This window comes from Chaetodon trifascialis, chromosome 13, assembly GCF_039877785.1.
Source record: "Chaetodon trifascialis isolate fChaTrf1 chromosome 13, fChaTrf1.hap1, whole genome shotgun sequence".
In the NCBI taxonomy this organism is placed as follows: domain Eukaryota; kingdom Metazoa; phylum Chordata; class Actinopteri; order Chaetodontiformes; family Chaetodontidae; genus Chaetodon; species Chaetodon trifascialis.
Genome location: NC_092068.1, coordinates 2130372 through 2147091, shown reverse-complemented (window position 1 = coordinate 2147091; position 16720 = coordinate 2130372). Strand labels below are relative to the sequence as shown.

Genomic DNA, 16720 nt, shown 5'->3' with positions numbered 1-16720 from the left:
CAATGGAAATCAGAGCCCTGTGTGAATTTCAGCTGCAGTTTCATGATGCCAGCTGTCTCACACTCAACTCCACACAGTCACTGTTTGATGGAGCTGAGTTTTCTGTTCTTTTCTTCAGTTCTGGGGCAAGTGAGGCACACAACCTCTATGTTTTATGAAATCTCAGCTGTTAAAAGCCTCTCTGAGTGATAGATAAGAAGTTGCCATAGCAACATGTCCTGTCTCTTGGCAGAGTAGTGGGATGCCCTCTCACCCACACCTGCCCCCTCACCTAATGTTCTAGTTCAGGCTGTGTAAAGAATCACACAAAATACAATGTTAAATAACATATAAATGTGTACAGTGTCTGACTACTCTGATTCTTAATACTGCATAAACAGGATGAATGAACTACAAGCAGTCAATAGACAGGGAGCAATCTCATGGTGAAAAGAACACATGAAACAAATGGCAATAACCAGCTTGAATGAATTAACTCTTTATTACATTTTTGTTTGATGTAACAGGATCATAAATCACATTATGACTGACAGTATTTTGTCAGGTTGGACTATGAGCTTCATGCCACAGGCTATAACTATTCTGTCTGCAGCCCATAAGAACACTGTGCAGGAAAGTTCTTCAGATTTAAAGATGTACATCAAATTACACAGTTATTTAGTCAGGAATTAAACTTGCACTGAAAGGCAGTAGCTACACTGTATATTGTGAAAATTCATATGTTCATTAATTAACCCTCTGGTGCATAGCGGTCACTGCAGTGGACAGCGACTAAAAAGTAACTTTCTCTTTAATGCATTGGTTTCTATGGTGGAACTGCATATCAGCCTCTAGAGTGCTCTCTGCTGCATTACTCCATTGAGGTCAATTCAGTGGTCAGTCGGTGTAACTGCAAGTAAATTTCCTCTGAATCCAAGATGGCCGACAAACAGCCACCCCTGCCGACCACTGCTGGCATATCCTGTCAATCCTTCTATGCTGGAAGAGCCCCACTGGTAAAAAAATAAAATAAAATAAAATAAAATAAAATAAAATAAAATAATATAAAATAAAATAAAAATATGATGATATACAGTAACATCTAAGCAAAGATATCATCTGTTTGCAATGTGAAATTTGTATGTCCAATATGTAGAAAATTACGATTAACCATGTGCCCAATGAAGTGGACATCATGCATCACCCATAATATTTTTTAACACAAGTTGTAGTGGCTATTTGTCAAATATAATCTATAAACTTTACCCAAACTTTAAAAAAAAAACGTAAATCAAAGAGCCACTTTGCACCATGGGTTTTGTGACTTACGCAGGCAGAAGAAAGTCAATGTCCATTTCAAAATGTATGGGTTTCATGATTTATTTCTTCCAGAGGCAAGCAAACAAAGAACAAAAGAATCCTGCCTCTCCTGCTCTGTTAAAAAACTATAGGCTCACCCAGGTGCATTCTGGTCCTACACCTCCCTTCTACCTTTATGCCCTCCGGTGCCCATAACCAAATTCTGAAACAAAACAAATGAACAAAACAATAAGTAGACAAACTAAACACTAAAATGGGAAATAATTCAACTAAACAACCAACTACAGAAAATACTAAATAACTCTTATCTAAACAAATCTCTAAAATAATCAAACAAAAATATTAGTTAGAATTGGCAAACAAAACTAAGGATTAACAAACAAATAGCTCCCACACAAGTCATATAATTACTTCACTGTTTCTTGTGACTGTTTTGGTTATAAGTCAGTGTATAATTGTTATATGTATAAGCTATTCATTTAAAATATACATTTTTGTGCAAATTAGCTGTAGTTTGTGTTACTATAATAATTATTTTATCAAATTTTGTAGACTTCAAATGCAGCAAATACAATAGTCCAGGAAATTTCATCCAGCTCCAGTGATGATGAGGACAGTGATGATGAGTGTAGTGACAACAGTGATTATGAGTGGCTGCCAGAGAAGAACAGAGACATAGGAGCTGAGAATGATGGAGATACAAACAGATGCAGAAAGTGAGGATGATGAGGGGCAGGATGCAGAGGAAGGTCAGCATGATCAGGGAGCTGTGGAAGATGGGCACATGGCACCTGACCATACTCAAGCCCGCAAAAATATCTGGTAAGTCCAAAAACCCTTCTCTGTGGCCCTTTACAATCAACACATGGGTGGGGTTGATCTTGTTGACCAATGACTGGCAATGGACCCCCACAGATGTCCAAACAAGAGGTGGCACATCCGAGTGTTTTTTCATTTTTTGGATGTGACCATTGTAAATGCCTGGCGCCTCCACCTGATGTCTGGTTTGGAAAAGATGAGACTCCTCCTCTTCAAAGCTTCTGTGGCTCGTGCACTGATAAATAGTGGCACCCTCCAGCAAAGCAAAGGGGAAGACCCAGTGGGACCCCACAACCCGTGAGGCGGAGAGCAGTCACCAAGGTAGCCCGTGAGGTCAGGTTTGGCACAGGATATCACTGGCCCCAACTCACTGAGGTGAAAAATGCAAACAGATGCCATGATGCTGCATGCACACGGAGGACCAAATACATCTGCATGTAATGCTGTGTGCCACTGTGCCCTGGATGCTTTGTGAACTTTCATACAGCCTAGGTGTGATGAACACAGAAGTGTTCGGAGATGCAGAGACTAAAATGTCAGTTTTTCTTGTTTTCTTTCAACAAGGGCTTGGTAATACTGTCCTGCATCCTTAAAGAACTGTGGAGACTCACAATAATGTTTCTTCTGTTCAGATGGTTTGACACATTCAGGTGTAAGATTCACAGCTATGAGTGTCATTGGTTTTCTTATTCAGGCCTAAACATTGCGCCTATACAGTGTTGAAATTGGACATGTCTGGATTGGACATGTCTGTAACTTTATGAAAAAAAATCATATTTTTAGAAAAAAAAGTTGAACATTTTTTTTCATGTCCTGAGAAGAATAAAAACACTTCAGAAAAAAATATTGGCTTTAATAATTCATGCATCGGGGGGCTAATTCATTAACTTCCTGCGTAGTGTTCATCTTTCCTGTCCTTCTGCTGATAGAGGTCAGATCACACTGTAGTGAAGGTGAATCGAGTGATATGTTGGTAATGCTCCCCAGGATGCAGAAGACAGTCAGGAAATGATGCCTGAAGAGAGAGAGAGACACACACACACACACACACACACACACACACACACACACACACACACACACACACAGTGACACATTTGGGTTGACGTTACCTTACTTTGCCTGTTTTTCCACTTATATTTCTTATGTTTCATAATACATTTTCAAATGAACAATCTGTTACTTCTCACACAGGGGTTTTCATTTTAGGTAGTGCAGAAGTACTCTAATGACTTACCTTCTTGAGTCAGTAAACAACATACACTCATACAACAACTCTGAATGAATGAGTTTCTATCCATCATTATCTTACCTGGTTGACAGCATCAGGCCAATTTTGTGTCTCCAGACAGAAGGAGCTGTGCTTTCTGTACCTAGCCCCACCCTTTCCCACCACAGAACCATCCAGGAAGTTGGCAGTATAGAACTGGACTCCTGGTTGGCTGGTAGAAACCTCGAGAACTCGTCCACTAGCTGGGTGACACACTCTGTGAAGAAGACGGAAGTTTTCCTGCTATGTTATATTGAAGACAATGGTATGTGTGTAGTGTATCTAAGAGAAAATGCAGCAAACCTGGCAGCATGCCTTTCTGTCCAGGCGTCCCCGGGTGATGACAGACAGAAGTTGTGGTCAAATCCTGGACTTGGAACTTCCTTCAGCTGAGGGCCAATTGCAACAGGCTTCCTGAGGTCAAAGGGCGTGCCTTCCACTCCTCTGATCTCTCCTATGGATAGATTAGGCCATTGATTGGTGATTGTGTATCACTGAACAAAGTTTAGATAATGAGGCACAATCCATGCTCTGAAAAAAGGTGAAAGAAAACAAATCATGTGAGAAATCTCAGCAACATCTAGCATCATCAGCTGTGGTTTACTGTACATCCGCGCCTGGCAAGACTCATAGAGTATATGCACTGAAGTTATTAATAAAAGGTATTAAGTGCATTTTGTGATAAAGTGGAATTCTCACTATATCGACATGTAGGATTCCAGCGAATGATTTCCAGTGAGAGACATGCTGTCTTCACTTAGAGACTATTTTTCCAGAGGAGTACAGAGGACTGACAGAGAGCTTCATCACATGGTGCAACGAAAATCACCTGAAACTCAACATCAGCACAACCAATCAGTTAACTTCAACTCTTCACACTATTATGTGTAGCATTCAGGAGAGAACATGTGTTTAAGTGTTCTATTTCTCTGACAGATGATTAATCTGTGCTCTATCTAACACCCATAATGTAACTGAGCATTCCTTTTGTCCTGTGTGTGTTGCAACCAGCATCACTGAGTACAACCCACAACAAAAAGGCTGGGTAATAATCTACTGACTTTGGCCGAGGGCCAGAAGAAATTCTGGTACCCCCAAACCTGATAAACCAGACACCATTCTGACTGGGGACTAACTATTACTGACATATCTGTCAAGGAGCCAACAGGGCTGTTGCCTCCTCTCTACACAAGTCTACTGACTTTCAGTGGCATTGTAAGGTGATGTTTGATCCGATCATGTCGTTGGTTTAAATTGGTGTTGTCCAAATGAACGTTTCAAAGCAAACTGTAATTAAAACAACAGGTTCCAGTGTTCAGGTTCATCATCCACAGTTTGAATAAGACTGACACAGTGCTCTTCCCACTGTCTCTCTGATCCTGTATGTGCATGAGCAGATGGATGTAGAGTATGTGGGATTTATCACTGTTGTGTGGTGTGAAAAATCCCAAGCTTCTGGTGGTTATGTTGCACCAGTTTAAAAAAGTATTCTATGCATGTTTTGATCTATGAGGCCTCAGGTAAAGATTCGGGTATTGACCAACCCCACTGAGCACCAGCTGCCCTGGGAGCAGCTTCAGTTCTAAAGAGCCTTATTGTGTGTGATGGTCTTTTATGTAACACTGCATTATGACTGGGGCACACAGTTCAGCACATAGGATCTGTTACTGTCTACACCCTGCTTCCCAATTTTTAAAACAACAGTTCATGTGGAAACCATGTGCTGATCAAATCATTATTTAATGGTTGCTATGTTTACTGACAAAATACACATAAACACAGTTTTAACAGTGTGTGATCAAATGTGTGTGTTTAAAATGTGTCACACAGCCCTACATGTTAACATTCCCAAGCTGTTGCACTGCAGTGACAAAATCCATCTTTTAATAATCACTGTGATGTCTGACAAAATCAACATGAATACAGGTTAACGACAACAGCTCTGCTGTGCCTTCAGCTCCCACCAAGCACAGAAAGTGAAAGGTGAGTGAAGATTATCTTCTGACTCAAAGTTCATATTTATACCCATTCAGAGAAGCTGCATGTTTGGCTGAGGGCTGAAACTGGCTTGGTGTGGACACACTCTGCGATAATACTATCCCATCTGTCACCCTCAAACTATCTTCCGGCTGAGGATTGGACAGAAAGAGCTGCTGCTGGCGAAACAGGCAGGACCAGCTTGTCGAGACTTAAGTGCAACCCTCTACATTTAACTGTGCATGACACAGAAATTGATTGTATAGTTTTAAGTCTTGTCAGGCCTTGAGGTGGATTTCCATTCCAACAGATTTTGTCATTAGCTGCTCTGTCTCCAAGGGAAACCAAAGCTAATTGCAGAGTAATGAGAATGTTTGCCTAACAGAGCATGAAGGAGCACACTCCCACACAAAAGCTCAAGTGTTCATGCTTCCACACTCCTGCATTACCAGTTGCATGATGGCAAACACATGGAATAATTAAAGTTTAAATTGTACGAGGCCCCCCCCAACACACACACACACACACACACACACACACACACACACACACACACACACACACACACACACACAGTAAATAAGGGGGCAAAACTAACACTTATCTGGAGCTCCAACAAAGACAATAGGTCTGACTAGTGGAAATAGCAACAGAGGCAGGGATACAAAGACAAACAGAAAGACTGCAGCACAGAGAACACAAAGCAAACAAACACAGCTGGAGGAAAAGAGTGTGCTGGAGGAGGACAAAGTTAAGGTAAAAAGGGAAAGATGAAGAGGAAACACTATCTCTTTGAAAAATATTGTCCAGCTGGTATCTACCAAAATCATATGAATTCTAAACTTTTAAATTCCCCAACTGAGCAAACCCAAAGTGAAATACAGAAAATCAGGTTTAAAAAAACCACCTACTTCAAATGGCTACCCTGTACAGCTCTGGAAACAAATTTGGAAACTCATGTCTCCTGTTGATCAGAATTGTACAGAATTAAATTATCAGGAAATATGGCACCACACATGAATACTGCCCTCATTCCATGCACCTCCAGCTCACATGATGAAAAAAGCAGCATTTGACAAGAGGTTTCTGCATTATAGTTAGGGCTGGCTCAGGCTTGTCCTGGACCAGCCCCTAGTTATGCTGCTATAGCATTAGACTGTCGGGGGACATCCAAAGACACACCGAGCTCCCCTGTCCTTCTGTCCCTCTCCATCCGCACGCTCTCATGTCCTACCACGGCGTGTTACTAACTTAGCTCCTTCCCCGGAGTCTCTGCGCTTTGTCGTCTTGCAGGTTCCCATGGACAGTGGCTGAATCTGGATTGTGGACTGCAGCTGCGTCTCCTGCCTTGGCCCTGCCTGACATCCACCATTACTGCAACTACTATTATTACATCCACTGTCACTGTTACTGCGATTACATTTCTGTCTGTCTGTCTGTCTGTCTGTCTGTCTGTCTGTCTGTCTGTCTGTCTGTCTGTCTGTCTGTCTGTCTGTCTCACTCTCCCTCTCTTGCTCTCTCTCTCTAACCCAACCGGTCGAGGCAGTTGTCCTCCCATCCAGAGTCTGGTTCTGCTTGAGGTTTCTGCCTGTTAAAAGGAAGTTTTTCCTCGCCACTGTTGCCAAGTGCTTGCTCATGAGGGACTTGTTGGGTCTATGTAGATAAAAGAGCTTGGTCTGTACCAGCTCTATATGGAAAGTGTCCTGAGACAACTTCTGTTGTGATTTGGCGCTATACAAATAAAACTGAATGGAGTTCATTGTTAAGTCCAAGTAAACATTTGTGCTAAATATGAAGGAATTCCTTCATGGCATTCCTGAGAAGTCGTGTTCATGAGAATGTTGCTGGCCTGGAGGCATAAAAACAAATCAGTCCATTCTCTGGTGTTTTCACACACATGCATCCTAACCACTCTTAGCAACAATAACTGGCATGCATATTATTATTATTATTATTATTATTATTATTATTATATATCCACTTTTTTATTCAATATCTATTTTCTTTTATTTTTCTTTTATTGTGTTTTGTCTAGTTTTCTCTTGTTTCTTCTGATTAAATGGACTCATTATGGACTATGTTCTTTAGAAGCCCTTCCCTCTATCTAATACTATGGATTGTATGACTCTCTCTCTGCATGTCTGCCAGTCACCAGATTGCTTTCACACTCAATTAAAAGAAATTACTTCATGTTGCTGGGTTCATTTTGTTGTGACAGAACATATGTGATGTAAATCATTTACCTTTAGGAATGGATGTGTCATCCACAGGCAGGTAGGACTGAGCACTGATGGACACTTGATGATCGTAGATGTCTGCTGAACCCTATACACATACACATGCGCGCGCACACACACACACACACACACACACACACACACACACACACACACACACACACACACACACACACACACACACACACACACACACACACACACACACACACACACACACACACACACTTCAGTTCATCTGCCAATTCATCCATCCACCCATCCATCCATCTATCCATTCAACATTTTTGAAACATGATACAGATGTTCATATGCAGTAAACGAGTCAGAACATCCCTGCAAGATAATAGTGGCAGAGACGCATCTCAAGCCCAAGTACAGCATCTACTGTATATATATGGGGTTACATGTACCAGCAGGTCAACCTCAACATGGAGTCTGGTAGCTGCTAAGTGAAAACTCTCCTGTTGTGCATCATTTAGTATGTTTGAATTATGAATGCTTGCCAAGTCAGTTAACTGATGGATTAGCCTCGGTTGCCTGTCTTGTTTGGTAACACTAGTGTTAAATGCCATATCACTAACTTATCAAGCTTTCATCACATACAACAGCTACCAGACACCCGGCAGCTGTTTGAACTTTGTTTTCTCTTTGAGTTCTAATTCATAATTGCAGACTACCAGATGTAATGCTATGCGATCATATTAAATGATTCCCTCGAAACTCTGCTTACGTGATTGGCTGAAATGTAAGGAGCCATCTGACTGGCTACAGAAAATTCCGTGTTGAAATATGCATTTGTGGATCGAGCTACGTCTGCTGCGGTGAAGTACACACATGGCAAGCAGTTTGCAAATGCGGGTCCAGTCTGTATATAAATGCAACAATGTACAAATATGTTTTTCAAGAAAACTGCAATTTTTAGAAAATGTTTTTGTGGATTGTGGATTTCTGACTTTTATTTAAAACAAGATAAGCAAAGGCAAATCCAGCAAAATAACAAATAAGAGAACACATATGCTCACTCCATCTGAATGACGAAAGGTGTGATAATACTATACTGAACCCTGGGACACTAATCATACCACTACATTAAAACCAAAAATAGCCCCAAAACCACTGCTAGGCCCAGGGCCAGAAGAAATTCTGGTACCCCCAAACCTGATAAACCAGACACCATTCTGACTGGGGACTAACTATTACTGACATATCTGTCAAGGAGCCAACAGGGCTGTTGCCTCCTCTCTACACATTCATGTCAAAGAAAGAATATCAGTCACACTGAATCATTGGCCATTCTGTAAGGGAAAACTGGCTCTGAGGTCAAAAAAGATTTCTGTCTTCTACTGGAGAAACTGAGCACCTGTCATTTGCAACATGCAAGGGCGGAGTGGGACAAAAAATCAAGAGAGAGAGAGGAGAGAATAATCAGTGTTGGAATGTTGGAATCCTGTCAGAGAGGAGGAGAGGTTCAGGCTTGTAGCAAAGCAGTCCAGCCTACTGCAGGTTTTACTGCATGTCCCTGTTCAATGTTGCCACCACCACCACTGTCATCGGCCAAGGGAGCTGATGAAGGCCCTGCTGTGGCAAACCTATCAGAAATTTTTGCGCATTTGGCTTGAAGTGCCAGCTTTTTCTTGTCTCGCAGTTTCTCTGCACCTCCTTTTCGTTTTCCCTCCATTTTCGAAGATCCTAACAGATTATATTACTGACACAAAAGAGGGGAAGTGTTTCATGATATGATTGGGTGGGATAAGCCCTGTCACGTGTCAGTGAAGAAAATAACATATGGGCCGCAGACCAGCGTGTGTCGAGGGCCAGTCGGTTGTTATGAACAAACTTGCCCCGGCATTTTTTATTTTTTTTTCTGAATGCATCACGCTGGCAGGACCAAAGCGAAAGGGGTTGGTGTTTAACAATGTGATTAGGCCAGCCCAATGTCAGTTGGGCCGCTGATGAACTGTCTGGTATTATGGGCCGGTCAGACCAATATTTAAAATAAAAAAAGTGGCCGACTGTCGTCCCAAATAGCACGTTGGCCCACCGGGGCTCGCTCGCTATGCCAGATGGTCAGTGGCAACATATATTAATTTCAGACCTCTTTCCAAAAAAGAGAAATTGAACAATTTAGCAGACTCCTAGACTTGAATACACTGGTGACATTGGTGTACCTTAATAGTCAGGTAAAGTTTATTGACAATTTTAATATCTTTTGGAACTCTCAAGACCACTTTAAGCCTGATGGGATACATCCAAACATCAGTGGTTGCAGACAGACTGCCAGACTACATCATGCTCTTTGAATACCATCCCAAAACATGAATGCACAGATAAGTGCAAAGGCCCCCTGACCCAATCCTTTGCTACACACCATTCAATGTTTGTCTCTGTCCCAGTCAGGAATCCAACACAGCACCCTGAACCACTGCAAGGCCCTGCAGAGAGTGATATGGTCGCCTGAACGTACCACAGGGGGTGCACGTCCCAGCCTGCAAGACATTTCTATTGACATGGGAGAAGTCTGTCTTCAAGGTAAGGGTGGACGATATGGCCCTAAAACAATATCACAATATTTTAGGGTATTAGGGTATGTGATAATGATGAATACAGAGTACAACTTTCCAAAGACTTGGCGATGCACTGGCTATACCCTAAGCCAGTGTACTGTCTGTGCTTGGTTTAAATCTCTCCACAGCGGTTGAGCCCTCCTCTCGCTTAACAGGGTGTTTCTGCTCGAGGTGGTGAAATATGTTTGTTGTATTACCTGCTTCTGTTGGTACAGTCTTATTTACATGTTACCAATGTTTGTTGTACATCTCATCTTTTCTAACCAAACCACTCCCACACCACTGTAGTTACTCCCTTTTTGGAATTAACTCCTCCACTGCTGAACCAGCAGCAATGTTACTTTTGCTTCCATCCTTGCTTGTTGTTGATGTGTGTAACAGTAGGACGTCATTATTCTAACAAGTTGGCATACTGAATTTTTTAAATTCACATTAGAAATTCTACAAATATTCTCATGAATGGTATGGCACAACACTGAACTGTCACCCAGGAGATGACTGTTCATTTATATCATCTCTTTATCTATTGATCTATTGTTTTTACACAATTTTTCATCGCTTGTTGTTTAAGTTGTTTTTTTTTGTTGTTATGTTGTAAATACTTTTCATTGTTGATATTTTTTATTACAAACTCAATTCCAAAAAGGATGGGACACCATTTAAAACCCAAGTAAAATAATGCAATCATCTGCCAAGAATGGTGTTTTAAGTTTTATGAAGTGTGTGTGTACCATAATCATGTGGGATACCCCTTTCATATCCAATCATGATACTATCACTTGTTAACAATAAAACTGTTCACCTGTGGTACATTCATATTTTTTTTCCTTCTGTATTTCTTCCACCCTTGCTACAACAAATACAGCACTGATATATTAGATGATCATACAGCTGATCATGTGCCCTTACCTGTCCAGCCAGGTTGAAGTAGGAATGGTTGGTGAGGTTGATGGGGGTGGTTTTGGTAGACCGGGCTTGGTATTCAGCAGATAGTGTTTCCCCCTAAATACACAATTTAAATCTTACTGAACTGATATCTGCAACACATTTAGTCATATGTTAAACAGTGGAGTAAACATTTTTTGTTTAATTAAGTCTGAAAATGTTCTCAAAATTCAGTGAAACAATTTAACAACTGACAACAAAGTCAATATGATGTGGAAGATGTACTTATTCAGGGAAAAAAGAGTAAATAATGTAATTATTCAACATCTATCCATCCTGGGACCTATTTCATTCAAGGTTGCTTGATTTTAACCACTAGTTGTTGGCTTCCAGAGCTCTGTGAGCTCTGACCAAACAGGTGATTGGTGATCCAAAACTCTTCAGTCTGATTGTCGCATCCAAAAACAAGGATGCTGCAAAAGTGATTAGCTACAGAGCTGTCAAGTAATGAATCAAGTGAATCAATCAATTTACCTGTAAGGTGTAGGAGACAGAGACCTGAACCTCTCCTGGATAACCCTGGTCTCCATCTGGACTTGTAAGACTCAGTTGTACACCACCTTCCACTGCTGAAGCAAGCCAGACAGCCTGAGGAGACACTTACATACAGTTTTATACAGTAAACACACAAAGAGATTATAAAGCAGAAGTAGTCACTCTTACAAAAGATGAATAATGGTCCATTCTATCAGCTATACACACACACGCACACACACACACGCACGCACACACACACACACACACACACACACACACACACACACACACACACACACACACACACACACACAAACACGCACGCACACACACACACACACACACACACACACACACACACACACACACACACATACATATATATATATATGTATACACACACACACTGGATCCACACCTGCAAATCTGAACATGCAAACTTCACACTCCAGCTGGGAATCAAACCCACGACCTTCTGTCTGTGCTTTACAATGTGAATATGGGCTGAATAGGGCTTGTGATTGGATTTTTTATACTCTCAAAGTTCAATACTGATACCAGCCTCAATCATTCTGTATTAGATGAGTGCTTGTGAGAGCGTAGCCAAAGATGAATTTTAGTTCCATGTGTGAATAGAGACTGTATAGTGACTACTAATTCATTTCAGTTCCCACCTTTCAACAGGAACCTTTTCTTCCTCTACTTCAAGGTTCCCTAACAAAGCCAAACCAGCGCGACCACCAGCGTAGAGCTATTCTGCTGTCAGTTGCTCATGCGGACACTGAATACATGCAGTCTGTTGCATTTCTCTCTGATTTTCAGCCATGGCTTAAAATGATGTGCACTAAGTCACCTCGAGCAGTGCAATAATCATTTTTGGCCTCATGAGACAGCGTGATCTAAATTAGATTGCTAATTAGAATGTGCTAATGTGAACAGCTAAATGCATGGCAGGAAAATGATGCCTGAAGACACACACACACACACACACACACACACACACACACACACACACACACACACACACACACACACACACACACACACACACAGAGTCCTCATAGAGAGTGTTTATCTGTGTGTGTGTGTGTGTGTGTGTGTGTGTGTGTGTATGTGTGTGTGTGTGTGTGTGTGTGTGTGTGTGTGTGTGTGTGTGTGTGGTGTAGTTGATGATACAGCTCACTGGATTCTCAGTAATTGGTCAGTGCTGTGTACAGTGTAGCCCTCAGGCTGAATGGGGAGATGACAGCTTTAAAAACAAACCAATACTTAGAGCCTCATTGATGCAGTTCGTTTAACTGTTTAAACTGTACGTTGCAAAAAAGACAGCAGACATCTGTTGAATATGTCATTTTGGCATCTGTGAAATGTGTGCAGAATGGAATTAACACTTGGAATCTTGGTTGTTGTCTTTTCTTTCACTGTTTTTATTTTTTTTTAAGCCATGCTTTTGGAATGGCATTGTTGGCCTATTGATTGGTCAGTCCACATCTTTGATCTAGATTTAAATATCTCAACAGCTACTGGATGGCATTCACGGTCTAAAGGGGATGAATTCATCCAACATTAGTGATCCCCTGACTTTTTCTTTCACACCACCAGCAGGTAAAAATGTTCTCATATCAGGTGAATATCTCAACACCGACAAGATAGATTGGAACACAATCTGGTACAGGCCTGGCCTGGTACAGTGGCTGTTGTTCCTAAATAATATATTGTGGGTTTTCTGCCAAATAAATGCTGTAGAGATGCCTTAACCTACCCCTTATCTAAATGAATCAAACTACATTTATTAATAAACCAACGTTATGGGTCAAGCTACTCCTTCAAAAACACATGTACCACATTTTCATTTCAGTTTGGAAGTTGTTCTCTTACATTGTTCACAGAGTGAAAAGGAAATCATGTTTTGAGTGGAGTGTCCCTTTAATTTTGGTAACTCCGTGATGCAACACAGTCATTATAAGAAACAAAAAACAAAATGGTGTGATATAAATTGTAGGTCATATCGCCCTCCACTTGTACAGACATTCATGGTTGCTAGATGATGACTAAATGATGACTTTGATCACTCTTGTATAGTTATGCTACCATTAGGTTGGCATTTGAAGTTTTGATTGAAATATCCTGTCAACTGTTGAATGGTTTGCTATTACATTTGGAAGTAGAATTCGTGTTCCTCTCAGGATGAAGAATTTCGCATTTGACACCCATAAGTCTGACATCCATCGCTACCTTCTGCTGGACTGACCCTCCCCGATCTATTCAGGCATTGTCATGGCATGTGTGAAAAGGTGAAGCTGCATGTGTGAATAGTGAAATTGCAAGCAGAGTCTGAAAGGCTATGCCATTAATTCACTGGGCACTATGTGTGAAAGAGGCTGAAGTCTTACCTTATTGAAGCCCCGCAGCCCTCCATGCAGTGCATTAGGTCCATTGTTGATATCTAGCTGGTACTCTTTTCCTTCCACTACAAAGCGTCCCCGTGCAATCCTGTTGGCCACGCGGCCCACCACAGCTCCCAGGTACCGCTTATCTGACAGATAACCTGACAACACAAAACAACACAACACTGGTTATTCTGATTCCTCTTCACCAACATAATGCCTCCTTTACTGTATATTCATCTCACTTACTCTGCCTCAGCTCTTTGCAGAAGCATCTCCCACTACTGTTCTATCAAATTCAGGTTCATATTCTATCACCATAAAGGATACACGAATTTATGCGGTGCATGCTTAGGTGCTAATCATAAGCATACTCAAGGGCAGCTTAAAATGCTTATACTGAAATTTAAAAACCAAACAAATGCACTGTGTGAATACATGCATGCTGCAGCTGCTCAATCATCATCATCAATGGAATCTTTTTATATAAAACAATAAAAACAAAAAGCAACCTCAAGCTATCTAAAGAGGAAACTATGTCCCTCCAAAATCAGTCATCTTAACCTCTATTTGCACGGGAAAAGCAAATTTTTACTTTTTACTTGAAATTACTGATGTTATCCCTGGATATGATGTCATGGCTCTGCGTAACATCTGTTTCCTGAACAACACGAGCAATGAGCCTTGAGAACGGGATCCAAAATGCTGACAAAACTATAATTTATAATTGCCAAGGCAGCCTCCAATATTCTCCTTCAGAAAAGAGGCAGAAAAAAGCAGGAAGAAAACAAAAATCACCAAGATGCCTATTTACTCGAGACTAATATGATCACATGACCTCTGCCTTTTGCAGAATGTGGTCAGTAGGTAATATGCAGGGAATCTGGAAGAAGAAGAATCCTTTATTGATCACAGCACAACATGCATAGTTACAGAGGGGGAACTGCACACACCATGCTTCAGTGAAATTCTTTCTCTGCATGTAAGCCATCCTGGTCAGTCCTTCCTCCTTGGCAGACCAGGAGTGGTGGGCTGCCAGCCGACAGCGGCGCCCGGGGACCCAGTTCCTTTTATCACCATTCATTCAGGTGGTGATCTTCCTGCATGTTTTTAGTGGGGGTATTTTATGGAGGATACCCCAGGTGAACATGGGGAGAACATGCAAACTCATGCAAACTCTGTGACTCATGCAAACTCCACACAGAGTTTGCATGAGTTTGCATGTTTACTTTACAAATTACAGACACAGATCACAAATAGATGTGTCATGCACCAGCCTCACCAAAGCATTCCTCGTATGTGTAAAACCATACTTGGCAATAAAGCTTTTTCTGATTCTGATTCTGAAATGACCTCCACAATTATTCTTAAGTACCAGAGGTCTCAGGACAAAGCTGCCCCATGTAAATAGGGCTTTACACTTACTATGAAGAGTGATGCAAACATTTCCTGTTTAGACTCTGAAAGCCACATGTGAGGATCCCATTTATAAAAGTTACACAATTTCTACATCTCAGTTCTGCAATCAGAGTATTTTCCCTCAAATCTTTTACTGTGTGGAGCAGCCCTGCAAAACATTTCCACAAAGTGTTCAGTGTCTGGCCCAAGTTATGAGCTCGACTCAGACACAAACAGAAAAGTCAATTATCATCTTATTCTGAAATCTGACCATTTAATTTGTTTTGACTCTTTTTATGCAGTTTATAGCTGTAAGTGGAAGAAGAAAACCATTATTTTCTTTCTTACCTTCCAGGTCATCGTAGCCCAGGACTATGTCTTCCATCTGACCGTCCTTATCTCTGCTGTACACAGACCTGATGATGGCTCCCAGAGTAAGAACCTCCACCCGCACCTGGGGGGACTGCAGGACCCACAGGTCGACAGTGCCCAGGCCGGACACCTCTCCCCACTGCTGATGGCTCACCTGAGTCATCCTGGATCTCACAACCACAAATAGGTCAGAATGGAACAGGACATCACCTCATGATCAAGGTTAAAATGTTTCTTCTACACTCCCATCCTTCAGCAAAAGTCACATCCGCGTTAGCCAACAGGGTTATTAGAGATATTCTGAGCACAACTTGCTGTTAGGCTACAACTTACTGACTGTCTGACTATGTGGAGGCTATATAGACTTCACTGTCTGTGAATTTCCAGTGCACTTACAGGTGCATACACTATCGATGTATTCGAGTATCAGACAAATACATTCACTGACACTCACCCATACACACACAAACACACTTTACCTTTGGAACAGTCCAGTGCTGGTGTGTTAACTGCTCGTTGACCGGCGTCAACTGTACCGAAGGAGGACTACTGACCAACGTATCACAGCAATCAGCTGCAACAACTGACGTTCGTACGAGGTCTCACCTCAACACAGTTGTACAACTTTATTGTTGTTGTCGTTGTTGTTCTTCTACTTCTTGTTCTTCTTTTCTTCTTCTTCTTCTTCTTCTTCTTCTTCTTCTTCTTCTTCGCAAACCAACGTAAACGGTGCATTCCGCCACCTACTGTATCGGACTGTGTGAATTCATGACATTAAACATACAGATTGGTTCTAAAACCCCTTCCCCGCCTCTGGTAGTCTACTATTTCAGTGAATGATAGTGTTATCACTATTATTATCACTTCATTATCCTGTAATCAAGTACTAATTTGCAGAAGGTGATACTTCACCAAAAATCTATCATGAGATCATGAAATCAACTTCATTCATTTATAGCAGCTATAAATCAG

The 16720-nt window shown here is 41.4% G+C and overlaps 1 protein-coding gene across 1 annotated transcript; it reads right to left on the bottom strand.

Annotated features, from left to right (window-relative positions):
• Nucleotides 1-1343: 1343 nt before the first annotated feature.
• Nucleotides 1344-16493, bottom strand: galm (galactose mutarotase). The gene is made up of 8 exons (XM_070977692.1): nucleotides 15725-16493; nucleotides 13985-14139; nucleotides 11589-11702; nucleotides 11079-11171; nucleotides 7609-7690; nucleotides 3692-3842; nucleotides 3431-3605; nucleotides 1344-3133 (listed from the first exon to the last, which is right to left on the bottom strand). Exons 1-8 carry the CDS (start codon nucleotides 15909-15911, stop codon nucleotides 3056-3058), a joined length of 1035 nt encoding a protein of 344 aa, XP_070833793.1. The 5' UTR covers nucleotides 15912-16493; the 3' UTR covers nucleotides 1344-3055.
• Between the last annotated feature and the right edge of the window lie 227 nt (nucleotides 16494-16720).

Bases quoted from the DNA above. Each gene is read 5' to 3' on its own strand.
- galm (XM_070977692.1), bottom strand. From the start codon at position 15,911: ATGACTCAGGTGAGCCATCAGCAGTGGGGAGAGGTGTCCGGCCTGGGC. The intron at 14,140-15,724 runs GTAAGAAAGAAA...TTGTGTTGTCAG, and splicing joins GGGCTACGATGACCTGGAAG to GTTATCTGTCAGATAAGCGG. The intron at 3,134-3,430 runs GTAAGATAATGA...CTCTCTCTTCAG, and splicing joins GGCCTGATGCTGTCAACCAG to GCATCATTTCCTGACTGTCT.